The 21,955-nt window shown below is 42.5% G+C and overlaps 1 protein-coding gene across 5 annotated transcripts in view; it reads left to right on the forward strand.

Moving 5' to 3' along the window:
* ADAMTS12 (ADAM metallopeptidase with thrombospondin type 1 motif 12) overlaps positions 1-21,955 on the forward strand; it is a 1,111,988-nt gene that overhangs the window by 867,456 nt on the left and 222,577 nt on the right. For all 5 annotated transcript variants that reach the window (XM_029579144.1, XM_029579126.1, XM_029579135.1 and 2 more), the window contains exons 19-20: positions 5,914-6,124; positions 10,532-11,719. In XM_029579144.1, coding sequence (XP_029435004.1) covers positions 5,914-6,124; positions 10,532-11,719 — 1,399 coding nt within the window. The remainder of the gene's footprint in view (positions 1-5,913; positions 6,125-10,531; positions 11,720-21,955) is intronic.

The following is a 21,955-nucleotide window of genomic DNA, read 5'->3' on the forward strand; positions in this document are numbered from 1 at the left end:
CTGGAGAGAGTCAAATTCATATCCAGCTGCAGGTGTGAACCAGGGGGGCAAGCTGCTGGTGCTCTTCTGTTGGCTGTTGGAGCTGCTCCTCCTCCTCCTCTTCCTCACTCCATTCTGTCTGTGCGTCCAATTGGAAGGTTGCCATACGAGCTGCCGCTGCTGATGCGCTGCTGCTCATGGGGGGCTTGATGGCTGGGATTGGCAGTTTTCTGGACAAGAGCTGTGGAAACAAAGAAGAATATTAAAAAATGAGGAGAAAACACACTGTGAAAAATTACCAAATCAATCCCCAAAAAACAACAGTGTCAATACTAAACACATTTTAAAACACAACATTTTTTAAAAAATATCTTTATATATATATATATATATATATATATATATATATATATACATACATATAAAGGCATCAAACCTGGAACTTCACCATGAATTTCTTAAAAGTGAAAAACTCCACCCCATGTCATCATATCCCGGTCTTTTATGATTTTTCAAAAAAGTACAAAAATGAAACTCACAAAAATATTTGACAAACTTCTAAAAAAGAATCCATTGTTAAAGAATGTCACTTCTAAAGCCAATAGAATTCACACTAATGCCCAACACTTCATTCTCAGTTTGATGTCCATGTCAGTCAAAAAAACAAATTGCTTAACTTTTGCAAAGCTTCCAGCATGACTTTGATGTGCAAAGAATCCAATAATTGAAGAATATGTTCACAGCGAAGCAAGTCCCAACATCGATGTTTCAAAACAGATCTTCATTTTTTGACTGACATGGGCATCAAACTGAGAATGGGCATTAGTGTGAATTCTATTGGCTTTAGAAGTGACATTCTTTAACAATGGATTCTTTTTGAGAAGCTTTTCAAATATTTTAGGGAGTTTCGTTTTTGCACTTTTTTGAAAAATCATAAAAGACCGGGATATGATGACACGGAGGGGGGGGGGAGTTCTTTACTTAAGAAATTCATGGTGAAGCTCCAGGTTTGATGCCTTCATATATATATATATATATGTATATATATGTAAATATGTATATATATATTTTTTTTTTTTTTTCAAAAATGTTTTGTGTTTTAAATGTGTTTAGTATTGACACTGTTGTTTTTGTGGGTATGAAACAAAGAAAACAACATCAGTATAAATGCTAAGAAGTACACGTAATGTTTGGCATTTGATGTGCCCTCTGCATCAGTCCATCAATCTATCAATGTGAGCATCTTATGCCAAAAAATGTGTACGTCTGTAGCAGACTTGACACTTAACAGGTGAGGTGAACTTACCGTCCCCAGCTTGCGTGGATTCCAGGCTCTCTTCCATCCCTCGAAAATGTCCACTCCCAGCTGTTCTATCAGGCACTGATCCATGGGGGTCAGGATAATGGGGCGAGGGGCTCTTCCTCTCGTCTGTTGCTGATACTTGTTCCTGCTTGCCAACTTGTTCTTGAGCTGTACCTTTATGTTGCAGTAACAGTGTGCCACCTGCTCTCCAGTCCTCCTGATTTCACTGTGCTGGGATATAGCCTGGGCAATGGTGCATCATATCTGTTTCTTAGCTGACCTGAATAGCTCTGCAGCACGGTTCTCGAAGAGCAGATTGTAGTTTTCTAGGACACTGCGATCAGCATCTCCTTGTCCTCCATGCCGAACTTTAATGCCATTAAATATAAATAAGGTTACCCTGCTGCCTGGCTGCCAGATGATTGGGTTGCCACTTCCAGAGAGGTGTTACTATCCTCACTCTCGCTCCCACGTCCCCCTCCCCCTCCCTTCCTCCCCCCTCCTGCACGTGTCTTGCCATCTCCCCTCCCCTCTGCTCTCTCTGTCTATCCCTAGTCTGCGTCCTCCTCCTGCCACACTCGCCTGCTTATCCCCTTCCCCCTCCTGCCTCCTCCAATCCCTTCCATCCTCCCTGCCTCTACTCCATTTCCTGTCCCTACTCCTACTCCTTCTATCACTCCTGCCCATCTCCTTCTACCTCCTCCTCTCCTCATACTTCTTCTCTCCTTTCCCCCATGCCTCTCACACTCCCATCCTCTCCAGCTCCTCACTACCACCACCACCACTTCTCACCACCACTACTCCTCACCAGCACCACTCTTCATCACCACCAGCGCTACTCCTCCCTGCCACTCCTAACCACTACCACTCCTCCTCCATCACAAAAAGACAGACAAACTAGACAAGCTAACAAAAACTTTCACACACAGGTCAAGTCAAGAGACAAAGGGAAACAGATGAGATCCAAGCCACAGGACACCTCACTCAGAACTCGCTAAATACCTTCAACCAACTACCAACTACCAATTTATCTACTCTTCTCTCTCTCCAACCCCTGAAACACCCTTAAAGAAGCAGATGCTGGAAGCCTGTATATATAAACAAAAAATTTAATATGCAATGTATGAAGTGACGCGTGACGCGATAACATAGAAGGACTTGCCCTACCTTACTAAGCACACCCCTTTTTTTTTTATCATAGCCACTACTGCACCATGTTTCTGATTTATTTATAGCGTTTTGATGATCCTAGGCCTAAAATTGCTCGATATATTCAGCAGTGAGGCTGCACCACTGAATAAGTAGGCTAAATTAGCTGAATAAGTTTATTTGTCCAAGTAGCTGAGCTGCACAGCAGCTGAATATGGACCTCCTAATAGATAGAAATTCCATATGTAATGAGGAACAGTATAGCAGTAAGGGTATATTATCATCTGATTGACCAGAATGAACAGACAGATGATGAAATGTTAACAGAAATTAACGAAACTAACAAATTTGGCAACATGGTATTAATGGAAGATTTCATTTACCCCAATACTGACTGGGTAAATGTCACATTAAGACATTCTAGGGCAGTAAAGTTTCTAGATGAAATAAATGACTGCTTCATGGAGCAGCTGGTCTAAGACCAACAAGAGGGGGAGCTATTTTTTTTATGTATTTATTTGTTTATTTTGAAGCGTTTGTTACCCATCCTTCCTATGTTCAGGATGGGGTACAAGAAAACGCACATGGTAAATAAGAAAATAAAATGACGATAAAATAAAACCAGTAGAAATTAATATAACAGATCATTAAATCACAGTACAGAAACAAAAGAAATCAGGTAAGGACATTAATCAATAACTTTGCTATGCGAAGAACCCTCGGAGGAACTTGGGAGGACTACGTGAATATCGCTTAAAGGAAGGGACACCAGAGGGCTACAGATTGTTGGTTAAGTTTGGGAATGCTTTTTGAAAAGGTGGGTCGTTAGCACTTTTTTAAAGACGTTTCTATCCTGAAAGCATCTTCTTTTAATAAGCTGTTCTATATCAGTGGACCTGCTGAAAAGAAGGCCCGCTCCCTTGTTTCATCGAGATGGATTACTTTTGGGGAGGGAACATCGAGAAACGATTGACTTGCTGATGTAAGGGACTGAGAAGGAGTATGGATTTTTAGTACAGAGGAAATCCAAGGGGAATGAATATTATGAATGTTATGGTTTGTGGGTATGTGGGCCCTTGGCCCGAGGTGCAAGTTGTTACTACCTGTGGGAAGGACCCCCACAGGTCTGCACCATCGGGAGGCAAGGTCAGAGACAGCGGAGAGCTCTGGGTGAGGTACTGGAGAGGTCCCGCGATACCAGGAGTGGGCCCCGTGGAGAAGATACCAGGGATCCGTAATGTGACAGGTACTATTTAACATATTTATAAAAGATCTGGAAAAAGGAATGAGTGCAATTATTGAATTTGCAGACAATGCAAAATTATTCCAGATTATTAAATCACAAATAGATTGTAAGAGGACCTTGTGAGACTGGGAAACTGGGCATTTAAATGGCAGATGAAATTGAATTTGGACAAAAGCAAAGTGATGCACATGGGAAGAAATAATTAAAATTATAGTTACACGATGTTAGGATCTACATTAGGAGTCACCTCTCAGGTAGAAGATCTAGGCGTCATTGTGGACAATACGTTAAAATTCTTGGCAGGAAAGGAATGGAAAATGAAACACTGTATCACTTCTTCCTACAACTGCATCTGAGTACTATGTGTAGTTCTGGTCACCGCAGCTCTATAAAGATGTAGAAGAACTTGAAAGGCTACAGAGAAGAGTGTCCAAAATGTCATGATAACAAGGATGGAAAAAGGCTAGAGGTTAGGGCTGTTCAGCTTGGAGAAGAGACAGTTGAGGAGGGATATGATAGAGGTCTATAAAATCATGAGTGAAATGGAATGGATAAATGCAAATTGGTTGTTTACTCTTTCAAAAAATATAGAAAGATTAAGGGACACATTTAAAACAAATTGGGAAAAACTATTTTTTTACTCAACACACAAGCTCTGGAATTCAGTGCATAGGATGTGGTAAAGCCAGTTAGCATTAGAGATGTGAATCGCAACCGGAATCGGTTCCGATTTCAGATTCGTGGACCATCGGGAAATTATTTTTCCCGCGGTCCAATTGTTGTTTGTTTTTTTTTAATTGGCTGCGCCTAGCCGATAACCCAAAAACACAGCCCAACCCTTTAAAATTAGTTCTTTAGTATCCCCCCACCCTCCGGACCCCCCCCCCCCCCCCCCCCCCCCCAAATTTTTTTTAAGTACCTGGTGGTCCAGTGGGGGTCCCAGGAGTGTTCTCCCGCTCTCGGGCCATCGGCTGCCAGTAAACAAAATGGCGCCGATGGCCCTTTGCCCTTAGCATGTGACAGGGTATCCGTGGCATTGGCCGGCCTCTGTCACATGGTAGGAGCACTGGATGGCCTGCACCATTTTTAAAGATGGCACGGATACCCTGTCACATGCTAAGGGCAAAGGGCCATCGGCGCCATTTTGTTTACTGGCAGCCGACGGCCCGAGAGCGGGAGAATGCTCCCTGGACCCCCACTGGACCACCAGGTACTTAAAAATTTTGGGGGGTCCGGAGGGTGGGGTGATACTAAAGAACTAATTTTAAACGGTCGGGCTGTGTTTTTGTGTTACTTTTAAGTGCCCTTTCTTTCCACTCCCCCCCCCCCCCCCCAATAACGATAAGAGAACCCACAAAATTAATCATGGGGTTTTCTATCACTATCGGGGACCCCCGATATCTGACGAGATTGAAAATATTGTCCGATATTTTCAATCGTCAGATAAATGATTCACATCCCTAGTTAGCATAGCTGGGCTTAAAAAAGATTTGGACAAATTCCTGAAGGAAACATTCATTCACTTATTAGCCAGGTAGACTTGGGGAAAGCCACTTTTTATCCCTGGACATAAGCAGTATGGAATCAATCCACTATTTTGGATCTTGCCAGTTACTTGTGATCTGGACTGGCCACTGCTGATAACATGATATTGGGCTTGATGGACCCCTGAGCTGACCCATTATGGCAGTTCTTATGTTCTTATGCCTGCCCAATTTGTAGATAAACTTACACAGCTATGTCCTGCATGCATGTAAGTTTATCCGGACTGCTCAGATCCGTTCCCAGTGATGGGGTTGGGGAGGGCTTTGTACTTACGTACATACATTTGCATTTTCAAAAATGTCACAACAAATTTGTGCATACATCAGATATAATTGTATGTGGGTAGTTTTGGCAGGGTTGTTTTCAAAGTGAATTTACACATATTAGTTTGCTTTGAAAACTGATGTATCTTTTGCACGTATTTGATGTAAAATTTAAGTAATTACAAAATTAGCCCCTTTATTGGAAATCAATTTCAAACCAACGTTAAATACATTCTGGGATAATTAAAGGATGCAGTTTAGATGTGAAGCTTTAAACTGTTGCGATTCATTATCCAAACAAATTGGGTTTCAAAATGTAAAATCATGTCTGCACTGCCTAAACAGTCTCTAAAATTGTTTATCCTAATCTATTCTAGATTCAATCTTTTCCTTTTTGAAGTTGTGTATTCTTAATGCCTTGTTTGTAGATGGTGGGTAGGAGAATGGCAAAAGTGTTCAACAACCTGTGGACCCTCAGGTGAAAAGAAACGAACTGTTCTTTGCATTCAGACAGTGGGATCAGATGAGCAAGCACTGCCTGCCAAAGACTGCCAGCACCTGCCTAAACCCAAGGCCCATTTTTCATGCAACAGAGACATCCTCTGTCCATCCGACTGGACAGTAAGCAACTGGAGTGAGGTAAGACATGAGATCAGGTCTAATTTTAAAATAGCTTCTGCTCTGTCCATTCCTTGTCTATGTAACCTCTCAGATAAATAACTCTTAATTGTGGAATCTTTCATTTTTGGTTGCATAAACCAAATGGCAAAGGAATACATGAAAAGACGAATTCTGTATAATCCTCTCTATGTGACAATCTATCAACAAGACTTGCATGAAATCTTGAAAGTGTAATTCTAATTAGAATTGTCCATTATGGTTTTAAGTGCTTAATAAATCAATAAGAATTGCTGTGTGGATAATATATTCCAACTATAATTTAGTTCTTAGCAAGGGATTTTACAGTAATAAATTTTAAATGGATGAAGCTTCTGGTAACTTTGAATTATAACTATTAGCTCTAACATAAGGTTTATAGCCCCAGGAGTGAAGATTGGCACAAAGTTAGAAACTTTCAATGATTAATTATCAAATGTTCATTATTCATAGTCAATGGTTTAAGGGGCCAATGTATTAAAGTGAAATAATATGTATTTTTTTGCAAGGTAAATGCATTGCCCAAGATGTTAACTGTTTATAACATATATTAAGTTGCAATTAATGAGGTGTTCACTGTCTGGCTAAAAGTTAGCACTGAGTCCTATGTACTGTAAATATGCTATATAAAAAATGAGCTGATTGGCATTCCATGATATATACTGTACTAAAAATGTGATTTCTCTAAAACCGCCATAATTATAATGTCTTTTGTAGTTTGGCTGCTGTGTCAGTACACGTGAATGCAGAAAAGTAAAGGTTTTCAAACTGAAGTATATACAGTATATATAAGGTGATACCTTTTTATTGGACTAACTTAATACATTTCTTGATTTGCTTTAAGAGTTAATACTCTCTTCTTCAGGTTATAATTCAAATGAACAAAAGATGATATTATGACCTTGTGATCAGGGCCCCTATTCTCTCACGATTTCACAGACATAGAAAAGGCCACAAAATCTGGGCCTCTCTGTAGAATTGTCATTTCTTCACAGAATTACCATGGCAGACCAGGGGCCAGAGAATCAGCAGGAGCAGCCTTGTATTTTACCTGGAAGAGGCTGCTGCTGGGTTCATTGTGCCACTATTTCAGTCATCGTCACCCAGATCTGTTCTTCTCCCTCCCGCCATACATGCCTCCCTCCATCACACACATATGCCTTCGTCACCTCTATGGTAGCCAATAGGATCACTGCCTCGTAATGAGAAGTGGGGAGGGAGAGAGAGAAAAATACCCCCACCTCTAAAGCTAAGTTTTGTTTAATTATTTCCCTCCTTTTTTTCCCCTCCTCATTTGTTCATATGTTAAATTCGTTATATCTGTTCGATGTAAACCGCCATCCCAGGCGCCTGTTTCAGTTACACTGTAAACCGATGTGATATCCCGGATGAACGTCGGTATATAAAAATTTTAAATAAATAAATAAATAAATAAAGCTAAGCACTGCACTACTGCTTTCCTTCTTCTTACTCCTTCTTATGACCAACAGAGCCTGAAGGACTCTGTTGCCAATTGCGCCCAGTGTTTAGCAAATCACATTGTAATGGCCTCCCGGCAGAAGAAAACAATGTGTCCTGAGCTTCTGTACAGTCAATGGGTTGGGTTAGTGGAGGCCAGAGTGTGGTAGCTTATTCGAGGAGGTGCAGATGGGAAAAGGAAGAATGAGGGGATATGGTCAAGAGTGAGTGAGAGATTGGGGAAAGGGAGATAGGGAATCTGAAGGGTTGTTGGGAGAGCTAGTGAGAGGTGTGGAGCAACTGTGAGTGAGAGGTTGGAAATAGAGAGAGTGATTGAGGTGGTGGGGAGGCAAGTATGAGTGATGGGATCTAAGGGGTTGCAGGACAGGGAGTAAGTGAGGAGATCAGAGTTGCTGTAGAATATGTGTAAAGAAATTAGGAGAGAGTGAGGGACTCAAGCTGTGAGGTGTGAGTAAGCTGATTGTATGGGGGTATGAGGGGGGGAGACAATGAAGTGGAGGATCAGAAAAGGTGTGTGTGGAGAGAGTAAAAGGATTGGAGTGGTTGTGGAATGTGAGTGAGGGTACTGAAGTGCGTGTGGAGTATTAGTGAAAGAAAGGAACAATGATGGGATTAGTGGAGGAGTGAGTGGATCATTCCATTTTGTGATTCCCCCTTTTTCCTCATTCATGATCCTCCGTCCTGTCTTCTCCTCCCTCTGTGCCTCTGTCCTCCTCCATCTCTTATCTATGCTGCCTGAAATCTGCTTTCTCCCCATCCCCAGATCCTTTCCTCTCCTTCCTCCCCAGCGCCAAACACTAAGATGCACTTTCCTTTAATAAAGAACAAAATAAAATGAACACAGAAAGGTCAGAAAAATAACTTTATTTCTATAAAGTAAGAAAAAAAAGTACATTTTTCAATATGGAAATGTGTGTAAAACTATGTAAATTTGCCACATAATTGCTACGGAATTTTGGAAAATATGCCACAGGAGACTGAGAGCACTGCTTATGATCAGAATAATTAAAGGAAAATTTAAAAAATGCAGGAATGCAAAACTTATGAAGTCAAAGTGATCAGTTACTTTTGAACTGACAAAAAGAACTCGGTAAAGATGTAGGTTTTCTACCACATTATGAACCATAAAATTACATTGCCTGTCATCTTCTGATCACCCATCAAACCTCCCTCACTCTCTCCCCCACACCCCCTTCCCTTTCAAGCTATCATTGGAGTGCCTTTTATGTTTCACATATTGCAACCACACTATTTAATATTTCCTGGTAAAATGTCATCTTTTACTCTCAACTTAGTCAAGAAATGCATTAATGGCCAAATTTTCAAAGGCCTACGCTCCTAAAATTGGGGATTACGCATAAACCCCGGTATGCGCACAAGCGCCGGGCCCTGAAAAAGGGGAGGGGTGGGGCGGGATGGAGGCCGGCCGAGGCAGCAGCCATTAGCTGCTGTTCTGGGGAAGCGCGCGCCGGCAGCCAGCTGGCACGCGAAGATTACCGCTGCTCCAGAGGAGCAGTAAATTATAATAAAATAACAATTTTTTGGAAAGGTAGGTTACATTTAGGGGGTGGGAAGGAGAGGGGAAGAGGGAGTAAGATTAGGTAGGGGGGTAGGGAAGTTCCTTCCCAGTCCGCTCCCCCCTAAGCGCGCCTCCCACACATGCGCATGCGGATTTTAAAATCTGGTGTGCAAGTGTGCGCGGCCATCATATTTGATAACATGTGCGCCAGCGTGCGCATGGTATAAAATCTGCACTTCCATGTGCGCACACCAGGAACCGTGCGCACATGGACTGCCACGTGCTCCTTTTAAAATCGACCCTTAAGTTAGCCCAATAAAAATGTATTACCTTATTTATTGGTTGTGCTGTTTTGTTAACCTTTATTTCTGTGCACCTAAAGGGTGGCATCATTTCCAGGGCCGGTGCTTACATTAGGCAAACCAGGCAGTCACCTAGAATGCCAAAATTTTAGGGGTGGCAACATCCCAGAACCAATACCACCAAAGAAGGGAAGTGCTATGCTGGGGCCACTGCTGCAGGTTGGAGGGAGTGCTGTGCTTGGGGTTAGTTGGTAAAAGGGGTTGAATGACCGAAAGTTTGCCTAGGGCAGCAAATACTCTTACACTAGTCCTGATCAGCCAAGAAATGTCACAGATTGTCCATACCTAAAATACTCAGGGTTTAGTCCAACATGGAGAGCCGCAACGTTTGCCACAAGAGGCAGCTGAGGGAAAAAATAGACAGACAGGGAAAGTCAGCTTAAGGCTTATTGTTATACTTTTCAAAGAGGGGTGTGAGAGATGCCCACACTTAGGGCATATACAGATGACATTTCAGTATATAATACAGTATATCACACCTGAATAATAATATTACACTTGTGATAATAAATACTACACCTTCTCAAACCTGTATAATATTTACCATGCCTTATTTTATTTATTGCACTGCATTGTATATTAAATGCTAAAAATGTATTATAGCCTATTTTGGCATACATCGAGCTATTATATACCACATAATCACAACTATTTTAAGGCATGATAAGCACTATCCAATCTCTCAATTTTTTACTGCTTTTATCATACTTTACTATATCAGCCCATTAGATGGTTGTAAAATGTATCATAAAAATGTCATTATATGTTATGTTGATCTGAGTGTGTTCCTCTGTGTAGACATAAAAATAATAATAATAATTTGACATTGCTTTCACCTTACTGGGAAAGCATTAAAAATCAATTGTATTGACAGACAATGCCAGTGAACCAGTGAACTCCACTATATGATCAAATGTCTGCTAAATTAATTTTTTTAATTATAATGTTTCATTATATAGGCCGTTGTGTGTTATCTTTTGCAATGAGAAAAAGCACGTTAGAAATAGATTGTTTCTGTTTATTTTACAGTGCACAGTCACATGTGGCGGTGGGTTACGCAGTCGTAATGTCACATGTACAAAAAACAAGGGTGAACCTTGCGATATTTCCAAAAGGCCCAATAGTAAAGCTCTATGTGGTCTCCAGCAGTGCCCTTTCCTAACAAAATCACTGCCACCTCAAACAGAAACCAAAAGAGGAAAATTTATCATCAGAACAATCCCTCGGAAAGCAGTGCCGATCCCCAAAAGAGGGCCATTAGGTGGAACACTTTTGCCAGAAGTCAAGCCACAGTTCCTGACCACAGCAAAGACACCAGAGCCTTTGATCACATCTACTTCATCATTATCAAGCTTCAGTCCCATGAAACCTCCTGGAAATGAAGACAGTAAAGAAAACAAAGTACAGATGAACTCCACTCATTCAAACACAGATTACAAATCAGACTTTTTCTTGATCAAAAATACGTCACAAGAAAAAGATATTTCAAAGCCTATTGGAAACAAAATGGTTTCTGACTTAGAACTGGGACATTCTACAGACCTAGGCCTTACAAATGCACCAATGAATGACCCAAATGTTACATTTACTAGTGACCAAAGTACTGTGGAAGTGACTGCAAGCTACAGTTATTTCACTGAAGAGTCAGATACGGAAACTGATGATAATACTGATGGCTCAACTGAAGATAATGAAAATCTACAAGACAGTTTTGACCCAGTCCAAAATAAGTCTGTAGTCAAGTCCAGGAGTACAATACCTAAAGAGAGATCTTTTACTCTAAGAAACAATAATGAAACTCTGAAAATGTTACCAACATTTTCCCCAGGTATGTCTCCTACTTCATTTTCTTTCACTACAGCAGCAGAAGGCTTATCTTATTCAAATACCACAAGAAGCCCTGCAACTATTAATATGCAAATCACTGAACCACTGGAAAAAAATGAAGTTACAGAAATTTCTGTTACAAAACATCCTAACCTGGTAGAAAAGGGCAGCAGATTATTAAAAGACCATGCGAACTATGTGATGCAGCCAAATATTGACCAAACCATTGATCACCAAGACTCAGAATCTCACATTCCTGAACATACCCCACGAAACAGCACTCCTAATTCTGATAAGAATTCATTGAATTCATTGAAGTATGATAATCCACCAGGACTGTCTAATAATGTAACAAGGTCTGCCTATTGGATAACAGGGAACTGGAGCGAGGTAAGACAACTATAACGCTTGTGTTAATCAAGGTAAATTTAACTGATAAATGCAATGTAGACTATAAAGAGAGTAAAGAATATTATCCTTCTTCCCCATAATTAAACCCCACCCATTTACAAAGATCTGCATCCTCTGTCTACCTTTCCCATTAGGGATGTACTGTCACTTGTTTCGGTACTATCAGTGTGAACTGATTTTTTAAGTGAATGCTAATGTAGCCACTTTTCTGAAAAGTCTAAGGTCACACTCAGCCCCAGGGCTAAGTCCTTGCGAAGTCCCAAATCCCTGGGATGTGGATAGTAGGAAGGATAGACCGCCTTCCCCAAAGGCACAGGGGGAGTGATTCTTGCTGTGGGTGCTGTCTCACTAGATGTGAGCTGTAGATGGGTATAAGTGCCAAACAGACAAAATGGTGACTCAACTACACACAAGCACAAAAGGAAGAGCTGTAAACCCCTCATCAAACAATAAACACAACAGCTAAAAAAACAACCCCTTTCTTTTTCATCAAACACAGCTCCTCAAATAATAAAACCACGACAGCTGAAAACGCTATGGGGAAACATTATTATCATGGGAACTGTGTCTTTTAAAGTCCAAAGTTTTTCTGAAAATTTTTCAATTGCAATTAAAATCTGATCTGATCCAAAAATCATTTACTTTCTTCTTTATCTTGGTTATTGACAACAATTTTGTTGATTATTGAAAAGAATTTTGGCTTGCTCTTGCTACTTAGCTTTTCTATGGGCGAGGAATCCAAACCAGTTTGATGAAAAAGAGAGACTTTTTGTGAGCTTTTGTGTTCGTTGTTTAAACAAAAAAATGGGACATTCTGGCTGGGTGTTCTAACTTACAAGGTCATTCATCAAAATGTGTCATGGCTTGTTGGAATCCTGTTATAGAGTCCATCAAGGTAGAACGAGAGAGCATAGTTGAAATGTCATCTTTGTGAGACTTTCCTCATTCCAAATGACATAAAATCTTCACCAAGGTGTACTGTGTTGTTTGTATGTCTTAGTCTGCATGTAAAACTGGCCCCTAAACCACCACCAGCAGCTCACCTCGCGCTATTAGCTGGCCCTCCTATAGGCATATAAATACTTGCATGCTATGCGGTACTTATAGATAGTCTCTTTCTCTCTCTCCCTTTCCCTTTCCCTTCACAAGCTATGAAATAGGAAGTATCACAGAGTGTGCAAGGTTTACCATGATACTACCTATACAAAGCAACATGCCCCTTTCTATTATGTATATGATATTATACCATTTTGATGAATCTATGGGTTAGAGTTTACTGCAGATCTAACAAAGTAATTAACTGGAACTATCCACACTTAAATCTGGTTACATCCATGTCCCAATATTATTCTCAATTGTCTTTCTTTGTGAATGTGTCTCTCAGTATTGGGGGTCCTCTATGGTATGTAATGGTAAGACTTTCAGAATACCTGAAATCCCAGATTTACATCAGATTCTCCATACTCTAGTTCTTCTCTATTTTTTCTGGGATGAAGACTCCTGTGATTTCACATTTCTCCTCTTTAGATGGTAAAAAGGGATCTGTCAGAAAGAAAGATTCAGGCAGCAGTAAATTAGAACTCTTCTCTTTTACCCACTCTTGGGCTGGAAGAGTGATAATAAACTTCCTCTTGAAACAAACAAAAATCTCCACAAAAATATTCAGCCACTCAAAAACAAATCACCACTGTCTTTCATCTTAGTCCTTTACAAAGGCAGGAACAAGATCAGGGAATGCAGGAAAAAAAGGCACCAAAAAGTAAAATCTAGACAAACTGCAAAGGCAATGAGGCAACTCTCCATTCAGGCTGTAGACTAAGAAGATATACTGCCTCTTTCCTATCCTGGGAACAGGTCATTAGGCCTAGCCTACCAGAGATAGCGAATCAAAGAAAATTAGTTGGACTTAGAAGGAGAAGCATTGTAAAAATGCCACAAAGAATAGAAGTTAGGGACTGAAAAGAGTGACAACTGAGAAGATTCAGTGGGGAGAGTAGCACTTAGGGCACTGAAGGTAAAAGAGGGGATGTTAGTGGTGGGGTGTTGGATGGGGACTAAACAGTGAGGAATGGGAAAGAGATTGTGTGAATGATTTAGGGGACTGGGAAGGCAATAAAGGCAGTGAAGTGAGATGGGGTGAGAAAGTGAAAATGGTGGCTGAGAAGTGTGTGAAAGCAAGAAGGAATGGGAAGCTGAGAAGGAGGTAAGATACAGAAAAAAGGGAGCAGAGACTGGGGAGAGGCTTGGTATCAGGGAAGGAGAACTTAAACAGGTAGAATTGAGCTAAGTGAGATGGTTAGAGAGGGAGAGAGTCATCTTTAGGCTGGTGGGAGCTATGAGAGCCAGAAAGGAGGTAGCAGTATGGTAAGGAAAAGGACGTCAGCTAGGGATCAGTGAGGAAGAATTAGAGAGCTGAGAGAGGGTAATAGAAGGTAAGAGAAGGAGATATGAAATCTAGCTGTGAGTGAATAGAGAAGCAGAGAAATGAGATAAAGGAAAAGATCAATATCAAAGAAAGATGAAGGGAAGGAAGAGAAGCAAACAGGAGAAAAAACAGAAAATGAAAAGGATACCCTGGAAAAGGAGTTAGAAGAAAATGGAGAGGAAGAAGGCACTGAAGGCAGAAAAAACAAGACCAATACAAGTAGAAAAAAATAGTGTCCACCCTATTCAATATTTATCTTTTGCCACTCTGCCACTTACTCTCTGACCTAGGCCTGAAGTTTTTCCTGTATGCTGATGATGTGCAAATCCTTATCCCTATTCAAAAAACACTCAAGGAATCCCTGCAATTCTGGGAATCTTGACTTGTTTCTATCAACTCCCTATTATCCAACCTACCCCTTGCACTAAATGCATCAAAAACAGAAATCCTCATCATCTCTAAGCAACCAGTCCACACAGCACATACCATCTCTCAAAACACTACGTCAGCCTATACCCCACTGCTCTCTGTAAGAGACCTAAGCGTCTCCCTAGATCAACACCTAAACTTCAAACCCCACATTAAGTCCCTTCTAAAGGGGGTCTTCTACAAACTCCACATACTTAAAAAACGTAAGCCCCTCCTCCACGCACAGGATTTCCGCTTAGTTCTGAAGAGGACCATCCTATCTAAACTGGACTACTACAACTCCCTCCTCCTAGGCCTCCCGTCCTCCACCATTAAACCCCTACAAATCCTGCAGAATGCTATGGTGAGAACCATAACTATTACCCGAAAAAGGGACCACATCACCCCATACTAAAGGATCTGCACTGGCTACCCATCCCCTTCCGCATTCAATACAAAACTCTTACCATCTTACACAATACGCTTCACAAAAACAATCTCTCCTGGCTTGAAGAAATGCCATGCTTCCGCTCCTCCAACCGCCCCACCAGAACCTCCCTGGCGGGCACTCTCCACACCCCATCCCTCAAAACTGCACACCTTACCCTCACCAGAGAAAGAGCCTTCTCCATTGCTGGCCCTACCCTCTGGAATTCCCTTCCCATTGATCTCCGTCTTGAACCCTCCTTACACAATTTCAAAAAAGGTATCAAGACATGGCTCTTCAAGCAGGCCTACCCGAATGCCAACCAAACCTAGTCAGTGCTTCCCCCCTGCTTTGCAGAAATCGCCCTGCATTTTGTATCTATGTGTATAGCTAATCCAGTTATTTTATGAACCCCTCCCATGATGTGATTTTAATAAGTTATTATGATTACTCTCTACTCTCTCTTCTCACTCCGTTCCTTTATCTCTCCCTTAATCTTTTCCCACTCCCTGCCTACCTCTTCTTCCCTTCTTCTTGCCTGCTCCCCTTGCCCCTTCCTCGTTTGATGTAATTTTTCCTTTCTATTAGTTAATTGTAAACCGGCGTGATGTGTTCTATAAATGTCAGTATATTAAAAGTTCATAAATAAATAAACAAATAAATAAATAAAATGAAACATTTTAAGGTTAGTGGCTAGAATATGTCAGATTTAGGAAAGTAAAATAATTAAGCTGTAGAATGTCAATAAGAGAACAATTATTTATATCTTTGAATTAGTCTGGTCTACTCTGCCTCAGTGTGAAGGCTATGGTGGTAATTTTCAAAGGAGTTACGCATGTAAATATAATGACTATTGCAGCAATTTTCAAAAGCCATTTACTCAAGTAAAGTGCATTTACGTGAGTAAATCCTGTGGTCAATTCAATGTCATATATTGTAGCAATTTTCAAAAGCCCATTTACTCGAGTAAATGCTTTTTAAAATCAGGCCCTATGTGTGCAGAGTATATCTGCATGGAGTGGTTGTACCTCCTCCCATACTTGCTTACATATCACCATGAAGCAGGCCTCGACTTTATCAGTTTTATTTATTTATAATGCTATAGATAGATAGATAGATAGATTGTACAGGGTGAGGATGCACTTGTCACTTTGCCATTGATGCCAAACTGCATGGCTAGGATTCTGCTGCACACCCCTATTTCTCTTTCCCTAGTGCTATACCAGTGCTTAACTGGTGCTTAGTCCATTGTCATCCCACTCTACCTCATTGGCAATTTCCTATACTTCCTTCTATTAGATCTTCCTGTTTCCATCCCCTGCATCCCTACTTTTGTCCAAGATTTTCTCAATCCAGGTTATGGACCCACACGACTCGCAAAGAGACCTCCGATCCAGAAACACCAGACTGCTAACAATTCCCTCCACAAAACTGGCCCACCTTACCACAACACGCCATCTCAATAGCAGGCCCCTCACTATGGAATAAACTACCCACACAACTCAGAACGGAACCTTCGACCCAGACTTTCAAGAAGACCCTAAAAACATGGCTATTCCAGAAAGCCCAGCCAGCGAGTTAATGACACCCTTCGATCAATATGAACTCTCTTGACTCCATCCCACATTCTTGGTTAACACAATCCTGTCCTCACCACCACCCACAGCACTCCTGTGCTAAGCCCCAATCAGTTGCTCCCCCTACCCCACTACATAACTTCAGTCACCGAGTCCTTTTTCAAGTGTCTAAACTGCCAAGTGTTTATTAGTTGCCCTCTCAAGAAGATTAAGACACTCCAAGCTCATCATCATCTCATGTGTTCCATGTATATCAAATGAGAGTTCCAAATTGTTAAATGTTATTCTGTTACTTTGCATATCAAACAAGAATTCCAAATTGTTAAATAAGTTATTCTGTTACTATGTAAAAATAATAAGACACCATTGTCATATTATTCCATGAGTAACTCTGTAAACCGATGTGATATTCCATATCGAATGTTGGTACATAAAACCAAATAAATAAATGGACAGGGGAGTGCATCTTTTAACTTACTCTGACTATACTGGGGTTAATATTCTGTGCCTGTTTCCAATAATTAAAATAGGCTGATCAGTAACATATATATAATCCTATTTCTCCTTTAAATATTTACAGTTCCACCATCATACCTAATCCTCAGTTTAATCCCCACCTGTAACTACCTACTTAATTCTTCTCAGTCACACCTTTCCTGCACTGACTCAAAGCCTCTTTTTGTTTTTTTGTTGTCTGTCAGTAAACTCCAAGGAATTGGGATTGTACATTATGGGTCTCTGTACAGCATTGCACACATCTGATATGTGTTATACATATGATTATTATTATTATTATTATTATTAATAATAATAATAATAATAATAATAATAATAACACCCAGAGCTATAGGCATGGGCAAATGGACAGGCTGAGTGGGTCAAATGATTCTTATCTGCTTCATCAACTATTTGACGTCTGTGTATAAGAATCTATGGGGCAGATTTTAAAAGCCCTACGCGCGCCGAGCCTATTTTGCATAGGCCCAGTGACGTGCGTAAGCCTCGGAATGCGCGTTTGTCCCGGGGCTTGAAAAAAGGGGCAGGGTGTCGGCGGGGCGGGTCTGTGGCCAGAGGCCTCCGGAGGCAGGCGCAACTTGCCAAACAAAGGTTGGGGGGGGTTAGGTAGGGCTGGGGGGGTGAGTTAGATAGGGGAAGGGAGGGGAAGCAGAGGTCAGGTTCCGGAGGTCAGATGAGGTCACAGGCAGGCCGAGGTCAGAAGGCAGAGTAGTCAAGGAGCAAGCTGAGGTCAGAAGGCAGGCAGCAGGCAGGAGGGTCGAGGAATAAGCCGAGGTCAGTACCATTGAGACAGTCCAGAGGTACTACCTGGGGAGACGACAGACAAACACAGGAACAAGAGGACACTGGAATGGAAGGATGCAGGAACAAGGCTGGAACAAGACTGGAACATGGCTCAGAACGCAATGACAATCTAGCACAATACTAGCCCGATTGTCAAGGCAAGGAAGTGCAGACAGGGACTTCTTATATCAGGCAATCCATCAGGGCGCACCGTGGAGCTAAGACCCGCCCCTGGCCCTACAAGAGGCCGGGCGGTCCATGCGAGCACGCGTAGGGGCATGGCCAATGCCATGGAAGGCGCTGAACTCCGACGTGAGGCCTGGTGTGCAGTAGAAGGCCCGGTGACCACCGCCGCAGGACACAGAGGCCTGGAATAGCTTGCAGCTGCTGCTAGGGAGGCCAACCCGGGGCCCGCTGTGGAACCAGAGAGGTGAGAAGGCCCATGCGCGGGCCAGACACAGATGGGGTGCGTAACAGTTCTTTCTATATCTTTTTCGATTTTTCTCTTTTGCACTGTAACATTACAGTATTTGTTCAAAAACGATTCTCACAACAACTTTAGAAAACCAACAAATGATAATTAAGGCGTCATTTTGATAAAGCATGTATTATAGTTGGATATCATGCTGCTTAAATAGACGAATACTGAATTTTGATCAAATTGTGCAGTTGGAAACCAATTTAAATTGAAGGCAAACAAAAAGTAACTGAAAGCATTAACATCTGATACTCATTTAGTAATCTATAGGTGAAATAGGCTGATATTCCTCAAGGCAGTTCCTAATGTAAGATTACACAGAAATAATGATCAATGCTATTACTCAAACATTTCAAACTAATTCGAGCTCTTTTTGTGTCCTTAATTTGTTTAGTTTAGTTTATATCATGATTTATCGCTTCTCTTACAATAAATTCAAAGTGATTTTCAAAGTAAAATTATATAAAATTGGATACATTTAGAAAAATATTTACAGATACATAATAAAGTTAACAAATATGTACTTCCATATATTACAGATGTGATGTGATGAAATTGTGGGGGCAATTTTCAGTAAACTGGCTAGATGCAAGCAATGCATAATGGGATTGATTTTCCAAAATGTGCAAAAATGGGCTTTCAGAAAATTGCCCAGGGGGGTGGGGAGGAAAGAGGTGTCCTAGGTGGAGTTGGGCCAAGAAAACACAGAGGTAGGCGATCTATGATAGCCGTCAGGAAAAACACAAGGATAGATGCCTGGATCTTTTTCAATGTTTATTAAAACAGAGACGTATTTTAAAAAAACTTGCCCGACTCTGGCCGAGTTTCGCGGTTCACAAAGCCGCTGCCTCAGGGGCTTAAACACTTCACAGCTGCAAGTAACATGCAGTAGTGCAATTTCTTCCAACATACAATCATTGATTGTCAGCAATACATAAGACAACTATCGCACTGACGTGCAGCATGTAGTCTCTGCTTCTATGTCTCTGTTTTAATAAACATTGAAAAAGATCCAGGCATCTATCCTAGGTGGAGTTGGGGGCAGGGAAATTTAGGTTCATATATTCAGTTTTCAGAAGTACACATAAATGTATGCACACTCATTTACACTTGAGTAACATGTGCACGAAAGGCTGCCCTAATTTTCACAGCCTTAATTTTCATAGTAACATAATAAATGATGGCACATAAAGACCCAAATGGTTCATCTGTCACTCTGTGCAGGTTATCCCATGCCTTTTGATAAGGATAGTAGCTGCTTCTCCTTGCAGTTTAGCTCCCATGCAGAAATGTTACATCTAGAGTTAAAGTCAAAACAGGGTAAGATGCACAAAATTTAAAAAAAGTAAATATTCACACACTGGGAATCAAAATGTCACAATAATCCTTTATTAAAACTAATCAGTTAATCCAGTTCAGTATTTCTATATGCCACTAGTTCGATGTTAATCTACTTCTGCATTTCCCTTTCTCTCCCAGTTCGATCTCCCTTGTTATTTGTAACTGCAATTTCCTTGCACTTGTTTTTAGTTTTAATGTTTTACACCCCTGTTTAACTGTAAACCAGCATGATGTGAATGTATCATGAATGCCGGTATATAAAAACCTTAAATAAATAAAATAAATAATTGGAGAAAGTTCTTTTTCACTCAATAAACAATTAAACTCTGGAATTTGTTGCCAGAGGATGTGGTTAGTGCAGTTAGGGCCGGATTTTAAAAGCCCTGCGCGCGTAAATCCAGCCGGATTTACGCGCGCAGGGCCCTCGCGCACCGGCGCGCCTATTTTGCATAGGCCGCTGGCGCGCACAAGTCCTGGGGCTTCGTAAAAGGGGTGGGGAGGGGGCGTGTCTGGGGCGGGACCGGGGTCAGGGGGCGGTTCGGGGCAGGACCGGGGGCGTGGCGCCGGCCCGGGGGCATGGTTGAGGCCTCCGGACCAGCCCCCGGGTTGGGTGATGGCGTGCCAGCAGCCCGCTGGCGTGCGCAGATATACGCCTGCTTTCAGCAGGCGTAAATCTGGCAACAAAGGTGGGGGGGGGGGTTTAGATAGGGCCGGGGGGGGTGGGTTAGGTAGGGGAAAGGGAGGGGAAGGTGGGGGGAGGGCGAAGGAAAGTTCCCTCCGAGGCCGCTACGATTTCAGAGCGGCCTCGGAGGGAACAGGCAACGCGCGCCAGGCTCGGCGCGCGCAGGTTGCACAAATGTGCACCTCCCTGCGTGCGCCGACCCCGGATTTTATAAGATACGTGCGGCTACGCGCGTATCTTATAAAATCCAGCGTACTTTTGTGTGCGAACAAAAGTACGCCCTCGCGCAAATTTATAAAATCTACCCCTTAGTGTAGTTGGGTTTTAAAAGGATTGGATAAGTTCTTGGAGGAGAAGTCCATTACCTGCTATTAAACAAGTTTATTTAGAAAATAGCCACTGCTATTACTAGCAACAGTAACATGGGATAGACTTAGGGGCGGATTTTCAGAGCCCTGCTCGCGTAAATCCGCCCAAAACTGGGCGGATTTACGCGAGCAGGGCCCTGCGCGCCGGGAAGCCTATTTTACATAGGCCTCCCGGCGCGCGCAGAGCCCCGGGACTCGCGTAAGTCCCGGGGTTCTCGGAGGGGGGCGTGTCGGGGGCGTGTCGGGGGCGGGCCCGGTCGTCGCGGCGTTTCGGGGGCGTGTCGGCAGCGTTTTGGGGGCGGGTACGGGGGCATGGCTACGGCCCGGGGGCGTGGCCGCGCCCTCCGTACCCGCCCCAGGTCGCGGCCCGGCGCGCAGGAGGCCCGCTGGCGCGCGGGGATTTACGCCTCCTTCCGGGAGGCGTAAATCCCCTGACAAAGGTAAGGGGGGGTTTTAGACAGGGCCGGGCGGGTGGGTTAGGTAGGGGAAGGGAGGGGAAGGTGAGGGGAGGGCAAAGGAAAGTTCCCTCCGAGGCCGCTCCGATTTCGGAGCGGCCTTGGAGGGAACGGGGTAGGCTGCGCGGCTCGGCGCGCGCCGGCTATACAAAATTCATAGCCTTGCGCGCGCCGATCCAGGATTTTAGTGGATACGCGCGGCTCCGCGCGTATCTACTAAAATCCAGCGTACTTTTGTTTGCGCCTGGAGCGCAAACAAAAGTAGGCTATTCGCGCGCCTTTTAAAATCCGCCCCTTAGTGTTTGTGTAATTGCCAGGTTCCTGTGGCCTGGTTTGGCCTCTGTTGGAAACAGGATGCTGGGCTTGATGGACCCTTGCTCTGACCCAGTATGGCATGTTCTTATGTTCTTATTCATAGTTAAGCAGTCCATATGGAATCAAACCTATCCAGGCAAAGTCAGTCCCCTGACATAACCATGTTTCACAATAAGTTACATCGGGAGGGACAAGGAACTGTGACTCCAAATACAGAAATGAAACCAGTTAATATAAATCCAGAGGGGAATAATTACAAATAAATAGGGCAGAAAATTTGGCATAAACCAGACTGCTGACAATTACAGTCAGGGGTGGATTGAAGGAAAATATCAGCCTGGGGGATTATTTTCAAAACCAAACCATGGGGTATCTGACTCCTTTGTGTTCCCTGCAGCATGCGTTTCAACAGTTCCCAAAAGCATGCCAAACTGACCTTT

Source organism: Rhinatrema bivittatum, chromosome 1 (assembly GCF_901001135.1).
Source record: "Rhinatrema bivittatum chromosome 1, aRhiBiv1.1, whole genome shotgun sequence".
Lineage (NCBI taxonomy): Eukaryota > Metazoa > Chordata > Amphibia > Gymnophiona > Rhinatrematidae > Rhinatrema > Rhinatrema bivittatum.